General features: G+C 42.3%; 1 protein-coding gene across 1 annotated transcript in view; it reads right to left on the minus strand.

Moving 5' to 3' along the window:
• Positions 1-27991, minus strand: part of PPFIA2 (PPFI scaffold protein A2) — a 608376-nt gene that overhangs the window by 204160 nt on the left and 376225 nt on the right. Inside the window, exon 8 of the mRNA XM_075932507.1 lies at positions 20542-20616. Coding sequence (XP_075788622.1) covers positions 20542-20616 — 75 coding nt within the window. The remainder of the gene's footprint in view (positions 1-20541; positions 20617-27991) is intronic.

Raw genomic sequence — 27991 nt, forward strand, 5'->3', positions numbered from 1 at the left:
AGCCAGCTACTACAGGAGGTTTGTCCCCCATTTTGCAACAATAGCAGCCCCGCTAACAGATCTGACAAGAAATAACCAACCACGAAAAATCAGCTGGCCGGAACCCTGTGAACGAGCCTTCCAAATGCTGAAACACCGACTCTCCCAGCCTCCGGTATTAACGCAACCCGATTTTTCTAAACCCTTTATTTTACAGACTGATGCCTCGGAAGTGGGTCTTGGTGCGGTCCTGTCACAAGAAGAACAAGGAGTAGAACACCTCATACTTTATTTGAGTCGTAAGCTGTTCCCTAGGGAACGCCAATATGTGACTATTGAAAAAGAGGCGCTCGCCGTGAGATGGGCAGTCGAAGCGCTACGATATTATCTTCTAGGAGATCCCTTCCTCCTCGTTACAGACCACGCTCCCTTAAGATGGTTGAACTCAATGAAAGAAACGAACCCTCAAATAATGCGATGGTATCTAGCCTTGCAACCTTATGAATTTCAGGTAGCTCATCGACCAGGTAGGAAACATAATAATGCCGACTTCTTTTCCAGGACGATGGAAGGAGAGGAAAAGGAAAGCTCAAACCGAGACTTAGAGGGGAAGGTGTGTGATGGGCTGACCCCGTAACTTGTGCTGGGTCCGCGCGCGCACGCGGCTCTCAAACAGCCGGAGGAATGTTGGCTGTGCTGCTGCACATGCGCGGCAAGCCGGCAGCCGCTTTTAAGCGCAGCGCCGGCACACCTGAGGGGGGGGGGGTGCACCCGCTGGGCGGAGAGGGATGTGGAAGACGCGGGATGGGGAGTATCGCCGGACGGGGGTGGGCTGCGGCCGGCAGGCGTGCCAGCAGCGACCATCCCTCGGCCCCGCCACAGAGAGGGACTGGGGGAGGACCGGAAGAGTGTACCCCCACCTAGCACAGCAGGACCTCCGACGGACAAGGACCGGCCAAGGGACATCTGGGAAGAGGCCCGCCGAAGCCACCCGGTGCTCTGCAGAAGCCTGCCGACTGAGGAGGTACCCAATGCCCCGTTCCCGGTAGGACGCAGAGTCGGGACGGTGCCCCGCCTCGTAGGACCAAAGGGGACCCCCCGACACCAGAGCAGTCTATAGGCAGAGGGCCCCAGCGTATAAGTAGGAGGGTGTGAGCCCACCGGGACTTCCCGGTACATGGGAACCCTACTACGCCCTATAGGCCTAGAGTAAATGGACCGAGAGTAGGGGAGGGCCCCTCCGTGAACAGAACGTGGGCCCACCCTACCCCACACTCTTGTGGTAAGAGCGAGGGGGGTGGTTACCCCCATGACAGTCAGCCATAAAGCTGTTAGCATACTGTGGGGCAAATGTGCTTCTTCTTCAAAGGCACTTTCCCTGTGACTATGAAGTTTAGGTTATCAACACATAAATCTGTTTGTGTGGCAGAGGAATAAAAATGTGCTTATGGAATGTGAATGAAAAGTTATTATTTCTCCAACCTATGGTGACTACTGCTAATATTCACAGTACCAATAAGTGCATTTGCAGTGTTATAGTAGTTCACACATAGAGATCATTGCAAGGTTCATAACATGATGGGAAAAAAAGGCTACCTAAACACATTATAGCAACACACACTATGGTTGCCCATTGTTAAAACGCTTCTTGAAAGACTTCCTGACCAAATGTTTCACCACTAAGCCTGTCTTACAGCCCTGTTCAAAAGCAGTAGACAGCTGTTCCACGTCCACACTTCACCCTGGAAAATTTCTCTTCCTTTGTTTCACATTTATTATGGAGACCATAGCAGGCAACTATAACTATGGGGATATTTTCCTCATTGAAGTCTAACCTGCTAAGAAGACTGCACCTGTTTAATTGCTAAAAGTACATTAGCAGTCATTCTGCTCTGGTTCAGCCTGTTGTTGAAGCACTCCTTGTTGTTGTCAAGATGGTGAATGTAAGGTTTCACGAGACCACAGAAACAGAGGATAGACTTGTCTCTGAGGATCACTACTGGTATTTCCACATCCCCAGTGGTAATTCTCTGGTCTGGAAAGAAAGTCCCTTCTTGCAACATTCTGTACAGGTCTGTGTTCCTAAAGATTCATGTGCCACATACCTTTCCTGACCAGCATACATTGATGTTAGTGAAATGACCTTAATTATCCACTAGCATTTGCTATACCATAAAAAAGTAGCCTGTTCTGTTGATATATTCTGTCACAAGGTGATCTAGGGCCAAATGGGGATATGTGTCTACGACCTACAGCCTCACAAAGTCAGGGAATCGTATTGCTGCAAAGCTATTCACTATTTCCTGCATAATACCCAGAGTCACAATTCTTTGTGGCAGGAGGCGATTAACAGCTCCGTACACTTGCATCACTGCAGCCCCATAATGGATTTCTCCTCTCCAAATTGATTTGCAACTGTTGAGTAACAGGTCTGCCATTGTTACCTTCCACACAACAATTGCCGCTTGCTTCTCTGCCATTAGTTAAGCTCCCATTTTCACGTCCCTGCACCAGATGGCTGGGGTGAGCACTCCACACCGTTCTAGGAATGTGTACGTATACATATGAAAGTCCTGAAGCCACTGTTCATCATTGAGCCCAGAACTATTGTTTTTGCCCATTACACATCATCATCATTGCAGCTCATGAAATACTGCAGGATCAGACATGTTGTGTTCATAATGCTCATCACAATACTGGAGAGCCATGCAGAATCCATGCTTTCTGACAAGAGATGGCAGACAGGCAGTTTTCATGGGCTGTTGAAAAGCAGCATGAAATGTACTAGGAAACGCATGGGATGATGGGATGGAGAAATATGCATCATGGGACACTGAGCCTGTCCCCATGAGGCATTGCAAACAATTCCCAGAAGATCCTGCAGTAGATGGTGGCCAGCTGCACAGTGGGATGTCTGTGTGTCCATTCAAGAGCTGCTAATATGGCCATGCTCTGCTTATACAAGGAGCATAGTGTGGTCATGTACCAGTGGTTGTATGTCAACATAAGTTTATTTAATTTGTAATGTAGACAATATGGGTAGGAGAACGAGACTGTGGTGTTAATTTTGATGCAATAAATGAGCCAAAGGTGTTAACATAACCCAGTCACTGTCCAATATTATACACTGCCAAACAAGTTCCAGGGTTTGGTATATAGAGACATCAGCCTATTTAGTACCAGAACAAGCACATAACTAAAAATCCCCTTTAGCCTTTTATTAAAGGCACAGAAAGCATGCAAACACTTAAAACATTTGAAACATAAAACATTAATAAGGCTTTCATTTTAACAACATCCCTTCTTCCCTGTTAGCTAGGGAGAGTTTTGGAAGAAAAGCCTCCTTTGGTTATCAGCCTCTGAGATGGTTAATCAAAGATGAAATAACTGTACTACTAGGGAAAAGAGTAAGGGTACGTCTACACTACAGCGCTAGTTCGAACTAACTTAGTTCGAATTAGTTAATTCGAACTAAGCTAGTTCGAACTAACGCATCTAGAACTAAAAACTAGTTCGAACTAGCGTTTTGCTAGTTCGAACTAGCAAGTCCACATTGAGTGGACTCTGAACAGGGCTTAAGGATGGCCGGAAGCAGTGCCGGCAGGGCATAAAAGGAGGACTTAGAGCATGGAGATGCTGTCTCAGGCTAGCCGAGGGCTGCGCTTAAAGGGTCCCGACCCCCACCCCGGACACACAGTTCTAAGGGGTGCCCCGCTTGCAAAGAAGTTCTGGCTTGGAGTGCCCTGAGTGCCCACACTGGGCACATCACACCACTCGGCCATCAGCCCAGCTGCACTTGCCGCAGGCTGCCATCTAGGGAGAGGGAGTAATTGGGGGGCTGCAGGAGAGCTTCCACCCCCAGAAGCCCGCAGAGCCAGCCCAGTCCTCCCCATCGGGGGCTCGTACCCCATTCCTCCCTCACCTCCTTCCACTTACCCTTCCCTAGCCCCCCTTCTTATTGATGTACAAAATAAAGATAACGTTTCTTCCAACATTGACTCTGTCTTTATTGAAAAAAACTGGGGGAGACTGGGAAAAGGAGCTGGGAGAGGGGAAGAGAAAGGCTGGGAGAGGGGAGGGCAACTAACATGATCAGGGGTTGGGAACAGGTCCCAGATGAAGAAAGGCTACAGAGACTGGGACTGTTCAGCTTAGAAAAGAGGAGATGGAGGGGGGACAGGATAGAGGTCTCTAAAAGCAGGGGTTGGGTGGAGAGGGTGCATTCAGAAAAGTTCTTCCTGAGTTCCCATAAAGAAGGACTAGAGGACACCAAAGGAAAGGAATGGGTAGCAGGCTTGAAACTAGTAAGAGAAAGTTGTTCTTCTTGACAAAGCAAATAGTTAACCTGTGGAACTCCTTGCTGCAGGAGGCTGTGAAGGCTACAACTAGAACCGAGTTTAAAGGGAAGTGAGATCAAGTCATGGAGGTTGGGTCCATGGAGTCCTATTAGCCAGAGGGTAGGAGTGGTGTCCCTGCCCAAAGTTTGTGGAAGGCTGCAGAGGGATGGCACGAGACAAATGGCTTGGTCACTGTCTTCGGTCCATCCCCTCCAGGGTCCCTAGGGTTGGCCGCTGTCGGCAGACAGGCTACTGGGCTAGATGGACCTTTGGTCTGACCCAGGATGGCCATTGTAAGCTCAGGGCTCAGTGTCGGGGGTCTCAGTGGACCCCCTTGATTTTCATGCACACCTGGTCCTGGGTGGCCAGGCTGGCAGCTCTCCTGCCCTAGACGGCCACTTTCCTGTGCCTAGTGCAGAGATCATGGACGAGGTCCACGATGTCCACACTAGCCCAGGAAGGTGCCCGCCTCTTGCGGTCCAGGGGAAGCTCCCGGGAGCCGCCAGCCTGGTCCCGGCAAGAGGGGGTGGGCTGGGGGGCATCGGGTGGGTGGCTCTGTGCCGTGCCAGGTGCAGGGTCTGCTAGCTGGGTGCTGGCAGGCTTGCACCTGGCACGGGCACCGTAGCCAGCCCGTGCCCCTTTAAGGGGTCCGGGGCCGGGAGGGGGGCATAGAGTTTCCCTGGTGTTGGCCAGAGTGGCCACCAGGGAAACCTGGGGAGGGCTAGCCTCCCACTAGTTCGAACTAAAGGGCTACACAGCCCTTAGTTCGAACTAGCTAGTTCGAACTAGGCGTTAGTCCTCGTAAAATGAGGTTTACCTAGTTCGAACTAAGCGCTCCGCTAGTTCGATTCAAATTCGAACTAGCGGAGCGCTAGTGTAGCACCTATTAAAGTTAGTTAGTTCGAACTAACTTTGTAGTGTAGACATACCCTAAGTTAGTTGAGATGGGCTGCTGCAGCTATTGTTTTTGATATTGCTGTTGAAGTGTGATCCTGTTTTTTCCCAAGTGATGAACAGAATTCAGCTGGAGCTATTAGGGGTGGCAGTGTCATCTGAATCCCTCTCTTTGGCAGTCTGGTGAGGACAATTATTAGGATCTGGATGAAAATGGCTCAGGATCCCACGAGATGGGGAGGGTGACAACAGTAAAAGCAAAGCTTGTTTCAGTAGCCTCCATCTGTGCTTCTGAAAACAAGGGGTTAAAAACAAGGGTGGTGTCATGCTAGGAGTCTATTACAGGCCACCTGCTGAGGTGGAAGAAGTGGATGAGGCTTTTTTTAAACAGCTAACAATATCATCCAAAACCCAAGATTTGGTGGTGATGGGGGACTTCAACTATCCAGATATATGTTGGGAAAATAACACAGCGGGGCACAGACTATCCAATAAGTTCTTGGACTGCATTGGAGACAACTTTTTATTTCAGAAGGTTAAAAAAATCTACCAGGGGAGAAGCTGTTCTAGATTTGATCCTAACAAATAGGGAGGAACTGGTTGAGAATTTGAAAGTGGAAGGCAGCTTGGGTGAAAGTGATCATGAAATCATAGAGTTACAATTCTAAGGAAGGGTAGAAGGGAGAACAGCAAAATAGAGACCATGGATTTCGGGAAGGCGGATTTTGGTAAGCTCAGAGAGCTGATAGATAAGATCCCATGGGAATCAAGACTGAGGGGAAAAACAACTGAGGAGAGTTGGTAGATTTTCAAAGGGACATTGTCAAGGGCCCAAAAGCAAGCTATTCCTCTGTATCGGAAAGATAGAAAATATGGCAAAAGACTGCCTTGGCTTAACCACGAGATCTTGCATGATCTAAAAATAAAACAGGAGTCCTATAAAAAATGGAAAGTAGGACAAATTACGAAGGATGAATATAGGCAAACAACACAGGAATACAGGGGCAAGATTAGAAAGGCAAAGGCACAAAATGAGCTCAAAATAGCTATAGGAATAAAGGGAAACAAGAAGATGTTTTATAAATACATTAGAAGCAAGAGGAAGTTTTTGGTCCTTCCGTGAGAGCGGGGGACTGGACTCGATGACTTCTCGAGGTCCCTTCTAGTCCTAGTATTATATGATTCTATGTTTCTATGATTCTCTTCTATCTGGGTATGTCTACACTACCCTCCTAGTTCGAACTAGGAGGGTAATGTAGGCATACCGCACTTGCAAATGAAGCCCGGGATTTGAAGTTCCCGGGCTTCATTTGCATAAGCGGGGAGCCGCCATTTTTAAATCCCCGCTGCTTCGAACCCCGTGCAGCGCGGCTACACGGGGCTCGAACTAGGTAGTTCGGACTAGGTTCCTATTCCGAACTACCGTTACTCCTCGTGAAATGAGGTGTACCGGTAGTTCGGAATAGGCACCCTAGTCCGAACTACCTAGTTCGAGCCCCGTGTAGCCGCGCTGCACGGGGTTCGAAGCAGCGGGGATTTAAAAATGGTGGCTCCCCGCTTATGCAAATGAAGCCCGGGAAATTCAAATCCCGGGCTTCATTTGCAAGTGCGGTATACCTACATTACCCCGCTAGTTCGAACTAGCGGGGTAGTGTAGACATACCCTCTGTTCTTTCCACTCTTCTTCCACAAATCACATTTTTTAAAGAAATCAAAAAGTGAGTAAGGAATAGAATACCTCATGCTCTCATTCTTTTGTCCACCAATTAGGCCGAAAATCCAGCACACCAGGTTAATGTAGGTTCATTAATTTACATAATTGGTTCGCATCTTCTGTTTCTACCAAGCATAATTTCAACAATTTTTTAATCATTTCAGCGTGTTTTTTTCTTTATTTGTACTAATTTAGTCTCTGTCTAGTTCTCTTGCATCTGCTTATAACATTCATTGCTGAAAGCAACTTGGCAACATTTGTTATTATAAATTCCTGGAGGGGTAAGGGACCTTTTTTGGATCAGGGGCTGCTGACCCCACAGAAAAATCGACAGGGGCTAAAAACCACCACCACCACAACAAAACCCTTAATGACGTGGCCCCTGATTGAGAAAGAGAAAGACACTCCCCACATTTCCCTCACACACCAGCGAGTACGAGGTCCCAAACTAGTATATTTGGGGTGCTCTAGCCCCTCAGTGGGTTGGTAGAGAAGCTGGAGCACCAGTGCATACTCCCCAGTGCTGGGGGGAGCCCTGAGCCTTGGGTGCCAGATCCAGGAAAGCCAGGAGATGCATTCGGGCCCTGGGCCTTAGGTTTCCCATCAAGGTTCCTTCCAAATTAGGTAGCAGCATGGCTGAGCAGCTGCTTCATGACCCCTGCACAGAGCTGCCTGGCTAGGGGAAGAACACTTCTTCCTCCTTGCTGCTGTAGCTGAGGGAGAAGTGCCTCACACCGAGCCAGGAAGCTCCATGCACAGAAGCCTTGAGCCCCTGGGCATGGCTGATTAAGCAGCTGCACGGCTGTGCTACTGCACAGCTTAGAACAGGGATGGGAAAAAGGTAGCTAGCGGGCTGGATCCGGCCTGCCAAGCCACCAGATCAGGCCTGTGGCCACCTTGACAACACCCATACTACACAGCAGTGTTGCTGCTTTAAACAGCAGGCTGCCAGTTCCGATGCTGTCTGGGAAGGGAAGAGAAAGCTTCATGCTGTTCCCACCTGCTAGAAAAACCCTCCAGCTCCCATAGGCCAGTTTCTGGCCAATAGGAGTTGAGAAATTTTGCTGAAGGCAGGGGCAGTGAATGAAGCCTCCTCACTCTCTCCTTGTGCTGGAGCCAAGTCACATGGAGCAGCTGCCCAGCATACAGGCAGGGAGTCTGCAGAGCTGCTGGCTGGGAGCTGCCTAGGTGCCTCCCAGCCAGAGCCTGCCTCTGGCACCCTACCCTCTCTCTTGCTCCATCTAACTAGCTGCCTCAGGCCACCACCCAAACCCTCTGTTTCCCCTCTCTCCACCTCCTCCAGGTCACAGCTCCCTCCCAAATCCTGCACCCTTTCCCATATCCCTCTCCTAGGCCAGAATCCTCTTCTGCACCCATACCCCTCCCTGATCCTGCACCTCATTCCCCTGCCCTACATCCCACCCAAGGCCTCTGCACCCCTTCCCCCAGGTGACAACTCCCTCCCAGACCTTGCACCCCCACCTATACCCCTTCTGCAATCCATAACCCCTCCTGGACCCTTCACCCCAAGCCTCTGCCCCAGATCATAACCCACTCCTTCACCCAAACTCCCTGTCAGACACCACACTCCCTCCTGCCCCACAGTCCTCTATCCCAGGCTTCCTTCTACACTATACCCACTATCCCAGACTCCAGGTCCCCTCCACAGAAGTGCAGCTCTTGACCACTTACCAAAATCTTAGAGTTCATAAATCATCTGGAGAAAGGGACAAACAGTGAGGTGGCAAAGTTTGCAGACGATACTAAACTGCTCAAGCTAATTAAGACCAAAGCAGACTGTGAAGAACTTCAAAAAGATCTCACAAAACTCATCACCTAATAAACCATCTTGTGAGTCTTTAAAGTGCTGCATAGTCCTGTTTTTTGTCACAAAACTAAGTGATTGGTCAACAAAATGGCAAATGAAATTGAATGTGGAAAAATGTAAAGTAATGCACATTGGAAAAAATAACCCCAGCTATACATATAATATGATGGGGGCTAATTTAGGTACAACTAATCAGGAAAGAGATCTTGGAGTCATTGTGGATAGTTCTCTGAAGACATCCACGCAGTGTGCAGCGGCAGTCAAAAAAGCAAACAGGATGTTAGGAATGATTAAAAAAGGGATAGAGAATAAGACAGAGAATATCTTATTGCCCTTATATAAATCCATGGTACGCGCACATTTGGAATACTGCATACAGATGTGGTCTCATTTAAAAAAAGATATATTGGCATTAGAAAAGGTTTAGAGAATGGCAACTAAAGTGATTAGGGGTTTGGAACAGGTCCCATATGAGGAGAGATTAAAGAGACTAGGACTTTTCACCTTGGAAAAGAGGAGACTAAGGGGGGATATGACAGAGGTATATAAAATCATGAGTAATGTGGAGAAAGTGAATAAGGAAAAGTTATTTACTTGTTCCCATAATATAAGAACTAGAGGCCACCATATGAAACTATTGGGCATCAGGTGTTAAACAAATAAAAGGACGTTCTTCTTCACACAGCATATAGTCAATCTGTGGAACTCCTTGCCTGAGGAGGTTCTGAAGGCTAGGGCTATAACAGGGTTAAAAGAGAACTAGATAAATTCATGGAAGTTAAGTCCATTAATGGCTATTAGCCCGTATGGTTAAGGAATGATGTCCTTAGCCTCTGTTTGTCAGAGGGTGGAGATGGATGGCAGGAGAGAGATCGCTTGATCATTACCTGTTTGGTTCACTCCCTCTGGGATACCTGGCTTTGGCCACTGTCGGCAGACAGGGTACTGGGCTGGATGGACCTTTGGTCGACAGATCCTATATTCTTCAAAAAATGAGGTTTACAGGATCTGTCAAGAAAGGGTTTATTTTTTGAAAGATCCACATCTAGACTGCTGGGTCTTTTCAAAAAAGCTCTGTTTTGAAAAAAAAAGGTGGCCATGTTTATGCTAATTAAACGCAGGATATTTTAATCCCTGCTTCATTAGCAATTTTGACATATCTAATCTACATATCTCTGTCAACAGAGAGGTGTAGTCTAGACACAGCCTGAGAAAAGTGAAAGCATCTCAGAGAAAACATATTAAAAACAATAGAAGAACTTACACACATTCTAGAAAGCTTACTAGAGTTCACCCCATTGCAGTCTCAAACAGTGGCTGATGTCAGTACTTCCAACAGTTCCCTATGCCTTGGGGACAGATTCTGTCTATTTGGTGGATCAGAAAATAGATCCTGAGTCAGTTTAAACTCAGGGTTTTTCTCTAAAAGTCCTTTCTTTGTCTGGAGAATCCAATTTGATCCCATGTATGTGAACCTCTTCAGTAGGTGGTACTTAAGAGTTGTTACAAGCTGAGTGAATTTGCCTAATCACCTTGCATTTCTGTTCATTTCAGGAGGCGCTGAGGTGCCATCCTACATTAAATGACATACAATCCTGACCCACAGTCAAATAGAGGTGTAAATATTGCAGGAAACTATATCTGTCTGCAAATATATCTGTTTGCCATAAGACTCACAATTAAAGGTCAATAACTGTATAACAAGAAAGTAGTCAGCTCAATACTAAAAAAAATGATGTGGAAAAACACTGGTACTATCACTCAGAAATCATCAATGTTCCCTAGAAGCAGAGTTCCCACAGCTAGGTTTATTGTTTCTATGGGTGGTACACATTCATACATGATTGCTGCATATAAAAATTATTCTTCACATGGATGGAAAAGATTAGAGGCCATAGGTTACGCATGGTACCTCTTTCTCCTGTGTGCCTTGAAGCTGTTGGAGGGGGCTACACCATGCTCCAACACCACCAGAGCCTCCCTGACAGTGCTGGCTGATCCATCAGGGGTGCAGCTCTCCAGCCAAATCCCTGGCACATCCTGGCAGAGGGCTGACCTTCCTCCCCCTTTCCCCAGCCAAGCATAGGGTAAGGGAAGTGAAACACTTTCAGCACACTTCCCATCTCATCTTTACTTGGAATTAAGTGGGGACTGTGGCAGGGAGTTCTGTGGTGGGGACAGGTTGGAAGGGAATAGAAGGAGGGAACCATCATAAACCATCCAGCCAATGACCCCTAGTCCGCCTATCATATATGATAGTATCAGAAGACAGTGTTCCAAAAAGGTGCTGTCATGGCTTTCTGGAGTATTCCAGAGCAAATCAAGCTCTGGTTTAAATTTACTTAAATATGAATGGGGAGGCAGATTATTATTAGAAGGAGCAGTAAATATTTCTGTCATTACAACACTTGGTCAGAATCAGGTCCCTGCTGGCCTGGGCTCTGCTGAACAAATTTGGAAAAGGAACAGTTCTTGCCTCCAAGGTCTTAAAATTTAAAGCACACAAATAGATTGAGCCTGATGAGTATGAGGCAAATTAATATGGAGAAGGACTGGAATAGCTTTGTTAGTTCTTTAAGTTGCTTGAGTGTGTTTGCTTTTTAAAAATTGGGATAGAAGTAGGGAAGGCTCTCAAGAGAAGGAACAGTCAGATCACCCTCACCAACCACACTATAATCAGCAGGAAAGCATCATGACAGAGATGAAATTTAAGGAGGAATTTGAAGGAAGATAAGGTAGTTCTCAATACAGATTTTATTGAGGAGTTTTTCCTGGCATAAGGGGAACAAATAGATGCGTTGAGGGAGAAACGGGCTGATGAGAGTTACATCTGTGAACACTGGAAGAGATAAGATTGGGGTGGATGTCACAATACATTACTGGGGTGAAGGCTAAATTGCAAAGAGCTGTAAAAATTAAATGAGAACCTTGTGCTTGCTGAGAAGGTAACCAAAGGAGGGATTCAAAGGCGGGGTGGGGGAGGGGAGGAAGAGGAGAGGACATGGTCAGAGTGACAAGGTAGGTAGTACAAAGGGTTGGCCTAGATACTCTCCTGGGGATTCTTCAAACCCTAATCTTCTTTGATTCTAGATGATCTTCATATATACCGTGATCCCTTAAATCCGAGAGGGGGAGAAGTCATATCAGATTATAAAGCAATAGATAATTTGGTATGCACAATTGTTTCCTAAAATGTGCACATAGATCAGAAAACAAAACAAAAAAAATTGATTATATCTATTAAACTGAAATAATGGCACATGGCTTGTTTAAAAAAAATCAATTAATGTATCCTAGAAAATATTTTAACTCACCTTTGTAAGAAAAAATAATGGGTCAGGTTTATGCTCCTTTTTGATGAAAGTGCTAATTTCAGTATTAATCTTCATGTTGAGAGAGAGAGAGAGAGAGAGAGAGAGAGAGAGAGAGAGAGAGAGAGAGAGGGCAGAAACACTTGGCAGTTTTTAATCTGTGGTTATCATGCAGAAAGAGATAAACGCAAGGCATTAAAAATGTTTCTACTCATGGAGGATCAAGGTTTCATCAAGACAAATGTTTCAGCCAAACAGAATAGAGATAGATTGAAGAGATTTGCAAAATAGACGTCAAACATCTAAAACTCAGCGTGGAACCATTTTAATATATATTTTAAACAATTGCTTTATGGTTGCACAGCAGGCTTGGGGGAATGGTAAAAAAAAAAAAATAGTAGAACTAGCAAACAGCAATTTTTCCTAGGTTTCTGCTCTTTGTTTCTTTTCCTCATTGTGTATCTTAAGATATTTGTATTTCCTTTTGTTAAGAAGGTGCAATTAATGGTGCCACTGGAAACAAAATTTCGACTGTTAATTCCTTAAAAGCAACTTACACAGTATGTATGCTCATTGGTACCAACAGAGCCATGATAGCAGAAAATCTAGAGTTTTAATAGATCTCATGCTGTTTTGTAAATAGCAGCAGTGAAGCTAAGTAAATATCTTTTGCTCTTCAAAGATAAATCAGTGCTTGTATGATTCAGTCTCCTTACAAATCTTTTGAACAATAAAATCCATTGGAAGTGCAAATATCAGAGAGATGACCTAAAGGAGAAGAAAAAGGTTGGCACTAGACAAAAGGGGATACTCACAGAGGACTTAAGGCCTAACTTAGTTCACAAAAACTGATTGTTTCCCTTAATGACCAAAACAATAGCTAAAAATGTCTTAGAGTAGGTTGATAAATTTAAAAATTATATCTTGGAATACTTTGTTTAATATTTTTATTTGTCTGCCTCTGTGGAATCAGACTGCAAAAGGAGAATAAGCACAAGATACTGACCTGCCTATAACAAGCAGCGTAAACACTGCCAAAAGAGGTAAGAATGACTACTTATCTCAATGTATTCATAATGAAATTCAAAGCCCATCTCTTCAGCTAAGCTTTCCTCAATAGCAAGTTACACATGTACGCAGATACAAGCACGATACTCACCCACTCTCTCTCATCTGCACACCCTGCCCCAAGCGATTTCTCCTGGAGAATAGGGGGAAGGAGTTACCAGAGCACTGATGACACTGAAGTCTTCAAGACTTCAAAATATGTCACAAATGGCTATGCTCTGAAGAGTCGGGGTGACAGAATCTTGCTGGACTCCAAAGAAGAGTAGGCCAGAAGGTTAACTGAGCAAGTAAACAACACCATTCTGAAACTAATTAAAAAAAAAAAGACTGGAATTGCTGAATTACTCTTTTATCTTTGCCAGATCATGCCTCAGGCTTCCCAACAGTATTTTGTGGTCAGCTGTAGAAACAGACCTAATGTATTTTGGGAAATCAACAGAAGAGGAATGATGTCTCAATAACATTTTGTAGCATAGTTCTCCACACTTAAAAAATGTTCATAAACCAGTATAGGCTGTCTATAAGTCCAAGATACATTCAAAAACACTTCAACTTATAGCAAAACAACTTAAAGTGGGGAATTTTTCCCCCTCATATGACTTCCATTTGCTCAAACTGGGGTGCTCCTTAAGAGCAGGGAGTGGGAGGACTTACAATGCATCAGTTCCCACAAGCATCAACAACTTCAGTGTGGAATGGATGTACACCAGGGTGACTTATAGTGGAGACGCCCTCTATTTGCCACTACTGAAAAAGTCATATGGCCTTTTTATTCTCTCTCATGTTTCTCTGAGAAGTGTTAACTGCTTATGGTAGAAAGTTATGGAAATCATGTTGAAAGATGATCAATTTAATTACAAGTGGCATGGTTATGAACAAAAGTGCTTTGTAACACACACAAGCATGTGGTTTTATGAAGTAAATGCCTCTGGTCCAAACTTCTTGCAACTTCATGGAGAGCGCTGGGACTGGGAGATCAATACCAATGACATTGCTTCTTGATTTTATCCTGGAAGGGATGTGTAAAATTCAGGAGAGGAGGCTGGAGTGCATGGAAAAGGTACAGGCAGTGAGGATCCACTTTGTGGATCCACTCAGTTTTGAGTGGAAAAATTCAAAAAGGTCAATTAAAAAGATCACCTCTAACAGGGACAGTACCAATAGAAACTTCAAAAATACATACTTCAAACCAGACTTTCAGTTAATGGGGATAATGCGTTGGTGTCTTGCATTTGCAACAAATTCTGAACTAAGAGTTGGGGGGAAAATGAATTGATGCACTTGTTGTCTATTATGATGCACTTGTATCCATGTTCTATGGAAGCCACAGGAGTTTCTTCAGTGCTTCCCAAGTGTAATAATCTTTCTTCTTTGACAATATATTCAGTGAAATCTGAATGATCTTGGTATGGGTTTCTATTCATTTGACCCAGGAAAATGGAAGGCCTTGTGTTTGAACTAAAATAAAAGGGTCTTGGAGGACATCATATGATGTTGCCAAAAAGTGGAGGTTTGTGGAAATGGAATGCTTATGGCATAACACAGCTAGAAAGGTGGGTGGGAGGGGCAGGTGGAATTTGTGTTCCACATCTTTTAAGTAAGCAACAAATTGCACAACCGCATCTGTAACCAGACATGGCTCCCTTCCCCATTGGAGTGTGGTTGGTAGGACACCTCCTCCTTTTCTTCCCTCTTCTCTTGGGGTATGTCTACACTACCCCGCTAGTTCGAACTAACGGGCTAATGTATGCATACCGAATGTGCAAATGAAGCCCGGGATTTGAATTTCCCGGGCTTTATTTGCATAAGCCGGCCGGTGCCATTTTTAAATGCCGGCTTGTTCGAACCCCGTGCCGCGCGGCTACACGCGGCACGGGCTAGATAGTTCGAACTAGCTAGCCATTCCGAACTATCTGTACGCCTCATGCATTTCTAGCTCTTTCAGCTGTGATTTGAACAAAGTTTCCTGTTATGGTCTAGGCAGTTCCTGTTCAGGAAGTCCCCAAATGTTGTTACATGATTGTTAAAAGCCACGTCGCTTTAATATAATCAATTGTATTCCTGCTTATAAATATGTAACAGTGCATGAGGAAATGTGAATGAGAAACACTCAATAATAAGTCCAGCATTTGTAACCTTTTAAGGCAAGAAAGGATACTACAAGGTGCTTAAATTAATGTAACAGGTGGCCAGGTGGCTCTCTCTCTTGGACAAGATGTAACAGCATGACAAGCGCGGGATGGACTGGAAGCAGCAGACCCACCGTGGATCTGAAGGGACCCCAGGGAATTTTCATCACCTTGTGGCCATGTCTCCAGGGGACTGTCATCTGACCAGTTTTAGCCACCTATGAAATCAAAACTAACTCTTGTCACCTGCAGCCTGCCTCCAAACTACCAGCATGAATGTGATGTGTGTGAGTACCATCGTACCCTTAAGAATCTATGCTAATAAACAACCCAAACTACTGCTCCAGTTCACCCATTGTATGGGTTTATTCCTTGGCTGATTCCAAGGACAGATAATAGCTTCTAGTAAACTTAGTCAGTGAATTACTGTGCAGAAGGCCAGGTGGTTAAGAGATGAGTTGGGGGAAGACTTGAGAGGTAGTTCCTAGATGAAATAGGACTTTTGGGGACTTCAGATTGTTCTGGGATAAAGTGAATTTTTATTTGATGGAAGTGATAACAGTTGTCATTTCCATGTACCTGGGGCATAAGAAGGGGATGTGAGAAAAATGTTACAACCACATGAAGATGCATCATGTTTCTGGGTACTCTACATTGGTGTCCTTTACAGGCTGCTAGAGTCTTTTAAATGTGTCCCAAGTCTCAGCTGGCTCCCAGAGATTTTCTAACATGGACAACAAGCACCTGGGGCCAAGTGTTCACTGTCTAGCTTTCTTTGAGAGAAATGCAGCTTAGTTCAATATCTGATTCAGTGTGCTGGAGATCAATCTTTTAATGAAGACTGAATTTCAAAATACTGGTAACAATGCACCAAAAGGTGGGGATTAGGAAGGCTTGCTTCCCTGACAGCAATATCACAGCCCAGTTGCTATAAATCAGAGAGATGGGCAAACCATTTTATATTCTGACTCTTGCAAAAGGGGGCAAGTTCCACTCAGATTAGTGTTCAAAGTGTGTGGCTTTCAGGGAACTGGTTAATGTTAGAACAAGTTCCTATCCTATTTGATAAATGTTTCTAGGCAGACAGTAATAGACTACTGAACATCCAGGATGCCCCAGCTGTGTGAAATCAATTGCTAATTACAACCATCTCTCACACAACTTTTACACAAATCTGGGGCTTCTGGAATAGGTGGAAGTGTGGCTCCTGGAAAGGCAATGCTATTGGACTACTCAAGTTGTGTGTAAATGAATTAGGGTTGCCAACTCTCCCAGTTTCACCAGGAGTCTCCTGGATTTTGCCTCTATTTCCTGGATGCAATTGAAACAAAATGGGGAGATTTTAGACCTCAATAAGTCCAGAAGTGCAGTAGGGCTAAGGTAGACTCCCTGCCTGTATTGACTCAGTTCCATTCCCAGAAGTGACGGGCATGTCCTTGCAGCCCATGGGGAGGACCAGGAGTCTTTGTGTGCAACACCCATCCCAAGCATTGACTCTGCTTTTCCCATTGGCCATAGCTCCTGGCCAGTGGAAACTTTGGGGGTAGTCACCAAAAGTATTATTAGGAGATGATTTTGTAAGGTGGTGAGTGCACACTCAACTCCCAATGATTTCTATGGGAGCTGAACGCTCTCAGAACACAGAGGAGTTGCTCGGCATTTTGTAGGATTGAGTCCTTAGAACTTAATTTGAATTATTTGTAAACAATACTGCAACAGAGAGTGAATATGAAACAAACATCATAGGTGCAAATACAGATGCCCTAAAATGCACATGATAAAGAATAAAAAAGAGAAGACTGCTAAGTGAATCCGTCAACTAATGTACCCCCTAGTTCAGGAAATTCTCCATTAGACATTTTTATTAAAAAAATTGTATTTAATATGGTGGGTCCTATGATTGTTTAAGGTACATCATATTTTTTTATTAAAAAAATAACACAAAATGGACAAAAGACCCTACTTTGATTTGCTTTTTTAAACATTCAATTTTTTTCATGAGACCTGCATTATTTATTGTAGTACATTCATTTAAGGATAAAGCAAAGTAATAACATTTGCTCTTTATAGGAACTCTTAACTCTGAGGAAACAAAATAATACCACCATTTTGAGGAGATATGGGGTTTTGAAAAGTAAAGCTAAGCATTTTTCCTATGGCACCTAGGAATTAAAATATTGTCTTTACCAGAATATATATCACCATATCCAGTTAGGGAAATTCTGCAAGAAGCCATCTAACTAGATACCATCTAGGAAGAAGAACAAAAAAATAGGCTCAGTAGGAAATGACATTGCTAATATAGTAGGGGAGATTCTTTTCCATAGATTAGCATTCTTGCATGTTGCTGACATATAAAAAGGATTAATGCCACTTGTGCGCCCCAAAGATCTTTCTAGAAAAGTAGTTTGGATGTTGACAACTGGAATCTTGGCCAGCATTAACATACTCAAAAGTAGGGACCCATTAACAAATATATGAAACACTTATTTTTATAACAGAACTCTGTCTCACTTTGATAAGTGTATAAATTTAGTCATAATACAAAATAGTCACTGAGGCTTTATTCAATGACTATTAATTTATTATTTGTAACTATACCTCCTCAAATAAAAAAAAAGTTGTCTATGCCCATGACAGTTGTCCGCTCTAATCAGATTCCAATTTGGATAATTATATTTTGCCTATTTTAACTCTCCTTGCAGTTTCTGGTTGATAACAAAAGCTGAAACCAACCCAGGTTTGCCTGTATTTACAATGGTATGCAAATTTCTCACACCTGTCATCCTGTTTATTAAGGCTGGTTATTTAGGAATTACACTACAATACCTATGTAGGAATATACGCTATTTATTGATCTTTTCACAATAGGAATCTGCAGGCTTTATTGTTTGGGGAAGTGGTCTCATTTGTGGAATTCCCTGTAGTTCTGTGTGTTCAAGAACTTTCATTAGGACAGCAATGAGCTAGGCAGATGATAGCATGTTCCTGGGGTTTATTAAACCTGGATCTTCTCTGTGTCTCTTCCCTAGTGATACAACAATTTAATCAGGGTACCAATTATTGCCATCATTTAGGTGTCTATATCAGTCCTGATTATGGAGTTTACTGTTACAATGAAAAGAGCCTGGATATGGAGAAAAATAACATGAATTATCAGTGGAGGAATCTTGCCAATTAGTAATGAGTGTTTTAAAAGAACAGACGGAGATTGACAGAAACATAGAAATTACTGAAAGGCCTGAAGCCAATTGCCTTGGAAACTTGCCCCATTTCTTTTCATATACAGTACATCCAATTTACAGTGCCTTTCAAATGAATACTGACTGGGCATTAACTGGAGATTCTGGTGTTAAATCAGCCCCTATATGATGATGATGTCTAATCCATTTTGTTGGACTTAATTAAATAATTATGAATGTTATGTGAACTCCTGTTCAATATGCACTGGATGTAATTCATCAATTCCCTTCTGTATATCTCCTTGCCAAACTCTTCTTATTATTGTGTAATGCATTTTCAGTTTTGAGCTATAAAAGGCAATACTTTGAAAGAAACTTAAATACCAATACTCATGTTGTGTAAAAGATCTTGTCAGGCTATGCTGATTAATGTCCTTTTACATGGTTTCAACATTAGACATAATGTAAGTTTGTATAATGTTTTTAAGGATGGTGGGCAAAAAAAGTCTTTCCACTATCCTCAATTCCAATTCATTGTAATCTGAATATGTATTATCCCTGCATTCTTTTTCCTTCCCCATACTTACGCCTTTTTCTACTCAGATTGATCTTGCTTTAGAAAAATGCTTCTAAGAACTACCCAGATTAAATTTTACCAGTGAATGGTCAGTTGCTTATTTCTCTAGCCTGGAAGCTGATTTTGTCCAGTGTTGTACGAGTCACTTTCTTGCCACAGTAGAGAGTTTATTGGCCAACATATAAATATCAGAAGCAACTGATTCTGTGTTTTGTCCTTTACAGTAGATCAGGTTTATCCAACTTGCTAGGACTGGGACTGAAGATCATTTTAGTAGCAAACTCAAGTGGGTCTGTAATTTACTTCTTGTGGAGATAATTAAGTACAAACTTTGCCACTTTTAGAAAAAGTTGCAAGATGAACCTCTTTGCCTGTGCCCTCTACATTGATTCAGTTCTCATTTAATAGAAAAATAAACACACAAGCATCCAGGGAGACAAAACATAGAGCTATCTTACTGAACTCCTGGATGTTAAAATGTGAGCTTTGTAAGGTACCCAGATGCTACTGTGATGAATGTCAGGTAAATGATAACAATAGGTGATACCAAAGTCGTTCAAATAATCACATAAGCAGCACTCAGTGAGAAAGAATTAAGTCAAACACGAGCTTGTTGCAGAGGTTTGGATACTTGCTCTACAAATAGTTAAAATTTTGTTACAGATAATATGCCTATTACTCATTTGTAGATTGTACAGCAAGAAACAACCAAAGTACATATATTATTTTTCATATTTGCTTCGGAAGGCAAATCAAGAACTACAGTGCTTTTTCTTAGGCTTTCAAGCTGTCATTGCATTAGAATTCCCTTGTGTCTGACTGGCAAAGACTGAAGAGTATAACTAATCTCCCCAAAACAGCTAGATACTGAGATGATTGACTACAGGCCTGGTCCTAAGCCAGTAGCTGTCAACAAAAATACTTCTGTTGAACTTTATACACTTGGATTAGACTATATATATAATTAACAACAAGGTATAATATAATATCCGAGCCAAGCCTGTAATCCTCATTCTTGTATAATAGGCATAGGATTTGATGTGAGTCCCCTATATGTTAATATGCACACAGAAAAAATATGCTATGTAGCAATTTTAACTTTTCTGTATGTAAGCCATTCCCAGGATATAGTTATTTTATAATTCTGACCATACTGTTGAGTTCGCAGGTCCCTAACTTTATAGCAATATCTGATCTAAACTCCGAATTAGCAATTGTGTTATTATATTGCTTACAATCTGATGCATATCTATTGCCTCATGCCTTTTCCAGGTCTTGTAAGTGAAAGAATATTTTGGAATCTGTCACTAGCCCTTGTTTTTTTAATCTGCTCACAATCACAGATCTGCAGGAATCAAAGATTTTATTAATACAACAACCACTTTCCATGGGCTTTGGACAGTAGCCTATACAGAATACAATGTATTGTTTTGTGACATCGTCAATAACAGTGATGAGAAACACAAGGGACAGAATATTAGAAAAACTGGACCTCAAAGGGGGATAAAGTGTTTTATGTTACCTCCTGGTTAGCAGCAGCTAGTTCTTCTTCCAGTGCAGAGACTCTTTCTAAAGAAACCCTCAGTCGTTCCCTTACCTAGAAGAAAAACCAAAATATGTGCAGTAACGTGATTTCTATCAGGTTTATATAATCTGCCAAAAAATGCTACAGTATAATCTGCAGGTCTGTTTGCAGATATGTGCATCATGTCCTGAACACTCATGAAAGAGACATTAAATAAAAAGGCTTTTTAAACCTGACTCTGAGAGGAGTGAATCCACAAATGTGGGCATTGGGTTCCAACCTTTAAAACATAATTACTGCCACTACACAATTTCCTTTTAAAACTATGAAATATACAGTAAATACAACCCTTCTAACATTGCATTAGACACTAAGGGCATATCTAGACTACGCTAGACTTTCGAAAGAGGATATGCAAATTCCATGGGAATTTGAATATCTTCTTTCAAGCTCACTTTCGAAAGCGGCACTTTTGAAAGTGAAAGTAGTTAAGACATGATTTTGTTGGTGAACCCTCCCGTTGGTTGACAAGCCATGTAAATCTCATTTTTTAAGGAAAAGCGGCTTGTCGACAAATGGGAGAGTTCACTGACAAACTTGCATCTTAATTACTTTCACTTTTGAAAGTGCCTCTTTCGAAAGTGAGCTCGAAAGAAGATATGCAAATTCCTATGGAATTTGCATATCTTCTTTTGAAAGTCTAGCGTAGTCTAGATACGCCCTAATTATAAGATTTTTTTGGAACATTCCCAGAGGAAAAGTATGGAAAAGAACTCCAGAAAATACATTTAAGTCCACTGTGTGAAAAATAACTTAATACTAACTTAATTTACCAAACTCATTGAAAAAGTTATTTGCAGCACCATTTTAACTGATCAGGTTAATCCTTGTTAGTAAAGTCATTCACTTTATTTGATCTTTCTGAAAAACAATTATTAAGAATCTACAAGATATATTTCTTATACACAAAAATCTAATGCTCTATTTATAATAAATGAGAGGGGTTTTTTATATATGAGAGAAGACATTATCTTCTATTTACTGGGTTTCCCCCTTAATACTGTCTATGGCTCACAAAAAAAGATCAAAATCTAAACAAGAAATTGATGTGTTTTTTTCCTATACAACTGAATGCATAGTAACTTCTATTTGTTTAAACACTTACACCATATCCATAGGTAATGAAATAAATTCTAATCATTTAAGAAACTGGGGGGAAATAATTCTCTATTGATTCCTGCTGTCCTTATGGATAAAAATGGAAGTTTGTAAATACTTATAATACATACCTAACACTATCGCATTCACAAGAACTAATAATATATAGCTAACATGAAAAATGGTACATATTAGTACACTATTGAAGTTCCTTATCATAGGACACTAGAACTGGAAGGTACCTCAAGAGGTCGAGTTCAGTCCCCTGCCCTCATGGCAGGATCCAGTACTGTCTAGACCATCCCTGATAGATACCTATCTAATTTGCTCTTAAATATCTGCAGATGGAGATTCCACAACCTCCCTAAGTAATTGCAGTGTTTCACAACCCTGACAGTTAGGAACTTTTTCCTCGTGTCCAACCTAAACATCCATTGCTGCAGTTTAAGCCCATTGCTTCTTGTCCTATCTTCAGAGGCTAAGGAAAACAATTTTTCTCCCTCCTCCTATGACACCCTTTTAGATACCTGAAAACCACTATCATGTCCCCTCTCAGTCTTCTCTTTTCCAAACTAAACAAGCGCAATTCTTTCAGCCTTCCTTCAGAGGTCATGTTCTCTAGACCTTTAATCATTATGTACAACACTGTACTGCAATGCATACACTTATTAAATCATGCTTTTATTCAAATCAAATGCTGAAATTAAGTTGAGAGAGCTGAAAGTAACATCTTAAAGGAAATTTATTCCAAAAGTGTCTCTATAGTAAATAATATATAAAGTAAACTTTGTGGCAATTTACTCTGGCTTAGATGAAATAAAATATTATGTAAGACTAGTGTATATCTTAAACCAGTTGTTGGTTTCAAAACACTATTTGTTTTAGTTAATTTGCATAAAATATATGAGCATACAGTTTTAGTAAAAAAAAGAAAAAAGTTTAATTGCAGTAAGAAGACGCTATGTATGTTCATATAATTTATTCAAATGACTAAAATACCTATAATAGTCAATTATAAACATTTATTCATATTTAAGGGTAAACTTTCATAAGACTGCCACAAGACAGAATTACAAACACATACAAGCACATACTCTCTACAGGTATAAACACCTGTTGGTATGCTTTAACAAAATTCTAACAATTACATGTGGAGTTTGAATGGTGCTAGAATTCCAAAGTATAAAATCCACTTGAATAATATACACAGCTGGAGACTGGGATCTGAAAATTTACCTCCTAAATTCTGTACAGTGCAATACTATCAGACTGAATCCCAACCCTTATTCATATGGAACTGAGAGGCATAATAAATCTCAGAAAACCAAGTATGTTAGTGCATGCAAGGCTGACTAATCTGGAGATAATAGACCCTAGACTCAATGGATGAATGAGGGGGACCAAATGATTTGTGAGAATACGATCACTGAGGGAAATGGGGCAGGGAATTTGCATGAATAAGCAATTTACTGAACTACTCTAGTCAAGTCACATCCCGATTCCTCACCGTAGACCATATGACAGCAGTAAAGGTAGGGCTGCCAGTGGGAGTTTGATTAAACTGAAAAGGGTATCAATTTCCTTCCTTTCATAGGGTATGTCTACACTACCCCGCTAGTTCGAACTAAGAGAGTAATGTAGGCAACCGCACTTGCAAATGAAGCTCGGGATTTGAATTTCCCGGGCTTCATTTGCATAAGCGGGGAGCCGCCATTTTTAAAACCCCGCTGGTTCGAACCCCGTGCAGCGCGGCTACATGGGGCTCGAACTAGGTAGTTTGGACTAGGATTCCTATTTTTAAAACCACGAGGAGTACCGGTAGTTCGGAGTAGGAATCCTAGTCCGAACTACCTAGTTCGAGCCCCGTGTAGCCGCGCTGCACGGGGTTCAAACCAGTGGGGTTTTAAAAATGGCGGCTCCCCGCTTATGCAAATGAAGCCCGGGAAATTCAAATCCCGGGCTTCATTTGCAAGTGCGGTATGCCTACATTATCCCGCTAGTTCGAACTAGCGGGGTAGTGTAGACATACCCATAGATATCTGATAGATATAGACAGATAGAGAGAGAGACAGAAAGACAGACAGAATCTCCTAAGAGAATAGGGTCAAGTCCAGAGTCTTTCCAACTCTTCCTCACACAGAATCTTTCCACACCTGACTGTTAAATTGCCCAGGAAGAATCCCACTACCTGACCCCACAACCATAATGTTATAATTGTTCTTCAATGTGGGAATGCCAAATATGTGTCAGCCAGTTAGGCTGCGAGCAGTCTGTGACTCCAACAATGAGAATAGGGAGAACCTGGGGCAGTCATGAAAACATTATACAGATCTCTTGAATTGAGAGAAACTTCCCCTTTTAAGATGCAAACTAGTCTCTGATGTGGCTATAGTGCCCAGAGCCCCTGACTGTTGTATGTCATAGAAGCAACAGTGCTTAGATGTGGCCCAGGACCTAGCGGATAAATGTTTAACCTTCTAACCTGGGTTATTTCCTGAATTGATGTGTATTGCTTCCTTATACAACCAACCACTGATTTCAATAGCAAATTGAGAGGGGACAGTCTTAAAACTGAGTAAGGAACTGACATTGGTCATTCGTGTTCTACTAAAGAATGCTGATGATAAACAACACGCTGCTATATTCTGTACAGAATTCAACAGTAAGCTTCTGTCATAAACAATATTTAGTCTATCAGTGATGTTTCCCTAATACCTTTAATTGTTACACATTTATACAGTCATATAAACGTGCAGTGGGTGGTTTATCAGAGCACACCAGAAGATACACCTCTAGGTGACACTTTTCCTATGAGGTGCAACAAATGATTCTGAAAATTTATTCTCTCTCCTCTCTGCCTGAGTGCATTCCAATCACCAGATGACCAGGCACACCATTAGCTTTGAAGTGCCACAAAAAGAACCAGGAATATCACTGACCTTTCAATGACATCTGGTCAATCTCTTTCTGGCATTCCTGGAGGTAAGTTATACACCACCTACCATACCACGAATTAAGATAGCCCCCAAATGGAGGCAACAAATCAGGCACTAGCTGAAAGGTTCAAGATCCAAAGGACTCAATTAAGGACCCCATTAAGTATGTCTTAGAAGAAAAGCTTCCATCAGAGTATCTGGAAGAAAATGAGGAACATTGGAGTCAGTTGAAAGCAGTAATCATCAATACCTGTGAGGAAACCATAGGCTACCAAACCAGACAGCATCAGGATTGGTTTGATGAGAATGACGCTGAAATCAAGCAACTCATCAATGAGAAGAGAATGGTATTTTGTGCTTGGCAGAATTATATACATTGTAATACAAAGAGAGAAGCCCATGCTAAGGTGAGTGTGGAAGTCTAATATAAAAACAGAGAACTCGGCAACAGATGGTGGACTGAGAAATGCAAGAATCCCTACATTTTGTGGACACCCATAATACATGTGGTTGTTTAGTGCCATTAAGTCTGTTTATGGGCCAGCTTGTCATGGCATGAACCCCCTTCGCTCTAAGGATGGAACCATACTTTTGAAGGACAATGAAGCCATTCATTTTTGCTGGAAAGAACATTTTGAAGATCTTCTGAATTGTAACTCCATGGTTACAGATGAAGTTCTTGAGCAAATCCCCCAATAACCTTCTAGGGATGAGACTAGAGACTCTCCCAGTTTCCATGAGGTATATGATGCTATCAAGCAGATGCAGAACAAGGCAGCGGGTCCAGATGGGAGCCCTGTTGAAATCTATAAAGACGGTGGACTTGAGTTAATTTCGCAGCTTAGCCTGCTTAACCTTAAAATCTGGATAAAGGCAGAGATACCAAATGAAATGAGGGATGCCTTGATTGCAACCCTCTTTAAGGAAAGGGGATAAAGTGGACTGTGGAATCTATTGTGGTATCTCTCTTCTTGCTGCTGCAGGCAAAATTCTGGCATGGGTCCCTGAAACCCTGTCAAAAGTCACAGAGTGGCTTACAATCATGTCGCAGAATTGTGGATATGATCTTCATTGCATGGCAGCTGCAAGAGAAATTTCGGGAGCAAAACCAACCACTGTACATGGCATTTACTGATCTAGCTAAAGCCTTTGACTCAGTGAATTAATTGCTGTGCTCTTTTGACTGTATTTTCAAATATTGGATGTCCTGATAAATACATCAAGGCTCTAAAGCTTCTTTGTGACAACATGAAAGCAACTGTTCTGAGCAGCACTGGTTCCCAGAGTGAACCTTTCAAAGCACAAACAGCAGTCAAACAGGGCTATATCATCACCGAACCATGTTTGTGGTCTTTATTGCAGTCATCTTTGACCTAATTGCTTAGAAGCTCCCAGCTGGCATTGAAATTATCTACAGAATGGATGGAAAACTGTTTAGGCTTACTGAAAGCTAACAGTAAGATTTCCACATCTATTATGGAACTTCAGTATGTTGATGAGGATGCAGTTTTGCCCATTCTGAGAAAGATCTTCAGGTATCTCAAATGGCTACATCTAGACAGGCATGATTTTCCGCAAATGCTTTTAACGGAAAAGTTTTCCATTAAAAGCATTTTCGGAAAAGAGCATCTAGATTGGCACGGACGCTTTTCCACAAAAACATTTTTTGCGGAAAAGCGTCCGTGCCAATCTAGACGCGCTTTTGCGCAAAAAAGCACCGATCGCCATTTTCGCGATCGGGACTTTTTCGCGCAAAACAAATCTGAGCTGTCTACACTGGTCCTTTTGCGCAAAAGCTTTGCACAAAAAGACTTTTGCCCGAATGGGAGCAGCATAGTATTTCCACAAGAAGTACTGATTTCAGACAAGGAAGTCAGTGTTCTTGAGGAAATTCAAGCGACCAGTGTAGACAGTTGGCAAGTTTTTCCACAAAAGCAGCTGCTTTTGCAGAAAAACTTGCCAGTCTAGATGCAGCCAATGTATTTGCTGATGTTTATGCATGTCTTGGTCTCACTCTCAACATCAAGATGACCCAGGTGCTCCATCATCCCTCCCCAGATAAGGTACCTTATACCTGATTTATTAGAATCAATGGAGTTGCACTGGAAAATGTTGATAATTTTCTCTACCTTGGAAGTTATCTTTCATCCATGGCACATATTAAAGTAGAAATTCAACACTGTCTGAGATGTGTCAGTGTATCTTTGCTTTTTTATGGCACAGTGTTTTTGAAGATCACAACATTTGAACAGATACCAAACTTCTTGTCTATCAAGCCGGCATTCTCCCAACACTATTGTATGTGTCTGAAACCTGGACAACCTACAGACATCACTTGAAAGTCTTTGAGAGGTATCACCAATGCTACCTCTGCAAGGTCTTGAAGATCAAATGGGAAGACAGGGGCACTAACATCAGTGTTCTAGAAGAGGTAAAGACCACCAGTATTAAGGCAATGATTACTCATCAGCAACTTCGCTGGACTGGTCACGCTGTTCGGATGCCAGACCATCGCCTCCCAAAACAGATCTGTTTTCTCATCTGAAAGAAGGGTACCATTATGTGGGAGGACAACGGGAGCATTATAAGGACTGGCTAACGGATAACTTAAAGAAGTGCAACATTGACATTGACACTTGAGAGACTCTCACCCAGGATCGCTCGAAGTGGAGACAAGTCCTACGCAAGGGCTCCCTACATTATGAATTTGCCCATCGACACGCTGAAGAGGAGAAGAGGCACAGGAGGAAGGAGAGACTGGTTTCTAGTCATGGTCAGCAGCCTTCTGCTGTACCTAGAAAAACATCTGTCCTCACTGTAATGGAACTTGTGGTTCAAGGATTGGCTCTCTCAGACACCTGAGGGTCCACAACTCCTATGGAAGTTCATCATACTTGGCAATGAGTGCTTGCCCATCATCATCACCACCACCACCACACTATAACTCCTAATAACTGTTTCTCACTTATTTCTCCTCTTCTGCCAAATCCTCCCTTCTTTCCTTTCCAAATCCCACCCCATAAAGAGCTTTAAAAGTATTTATCCGTGCTAGTATTTGTGATGCTTTTTATTTCTATGAACACTTTTGTGACTAAAACTTACCAGTCTGTGAATAAAAAAGATTGTGACTCATGCTGAAGCAAATTGGTTGTTTTCATCTCCAAGAATATCTACATATACTGTTCTGTTGTATCTGCTCAGCACTTAAGGGAATTAATAATATTTGACAACTGTAACTGAGACAATAAAAACTTTCTATTGATGTTTTTGTGTGGGGGGAACAGCTTAGCAGCTTTACTTCAAAACTGACTCAGAAAACTTTCTTTAAAAAGTTACAGTTTAAAACATTTCTT

This window comes from Pelodiscus sinensis, chromosome 1 (assembly GCF_049634645.1).
Source record: "Pelodiscus sinensis isolate JC-2024 chromosome 1, ASM4963464v1, whole genome shotgun sequence".
In the NCBI taxonomy this organism is placed as follows: Eukaryota; Metazoa; Chordata; order Testudines; family Trionychidae; genus Pelodiscus; species Pelodiscus sinensis.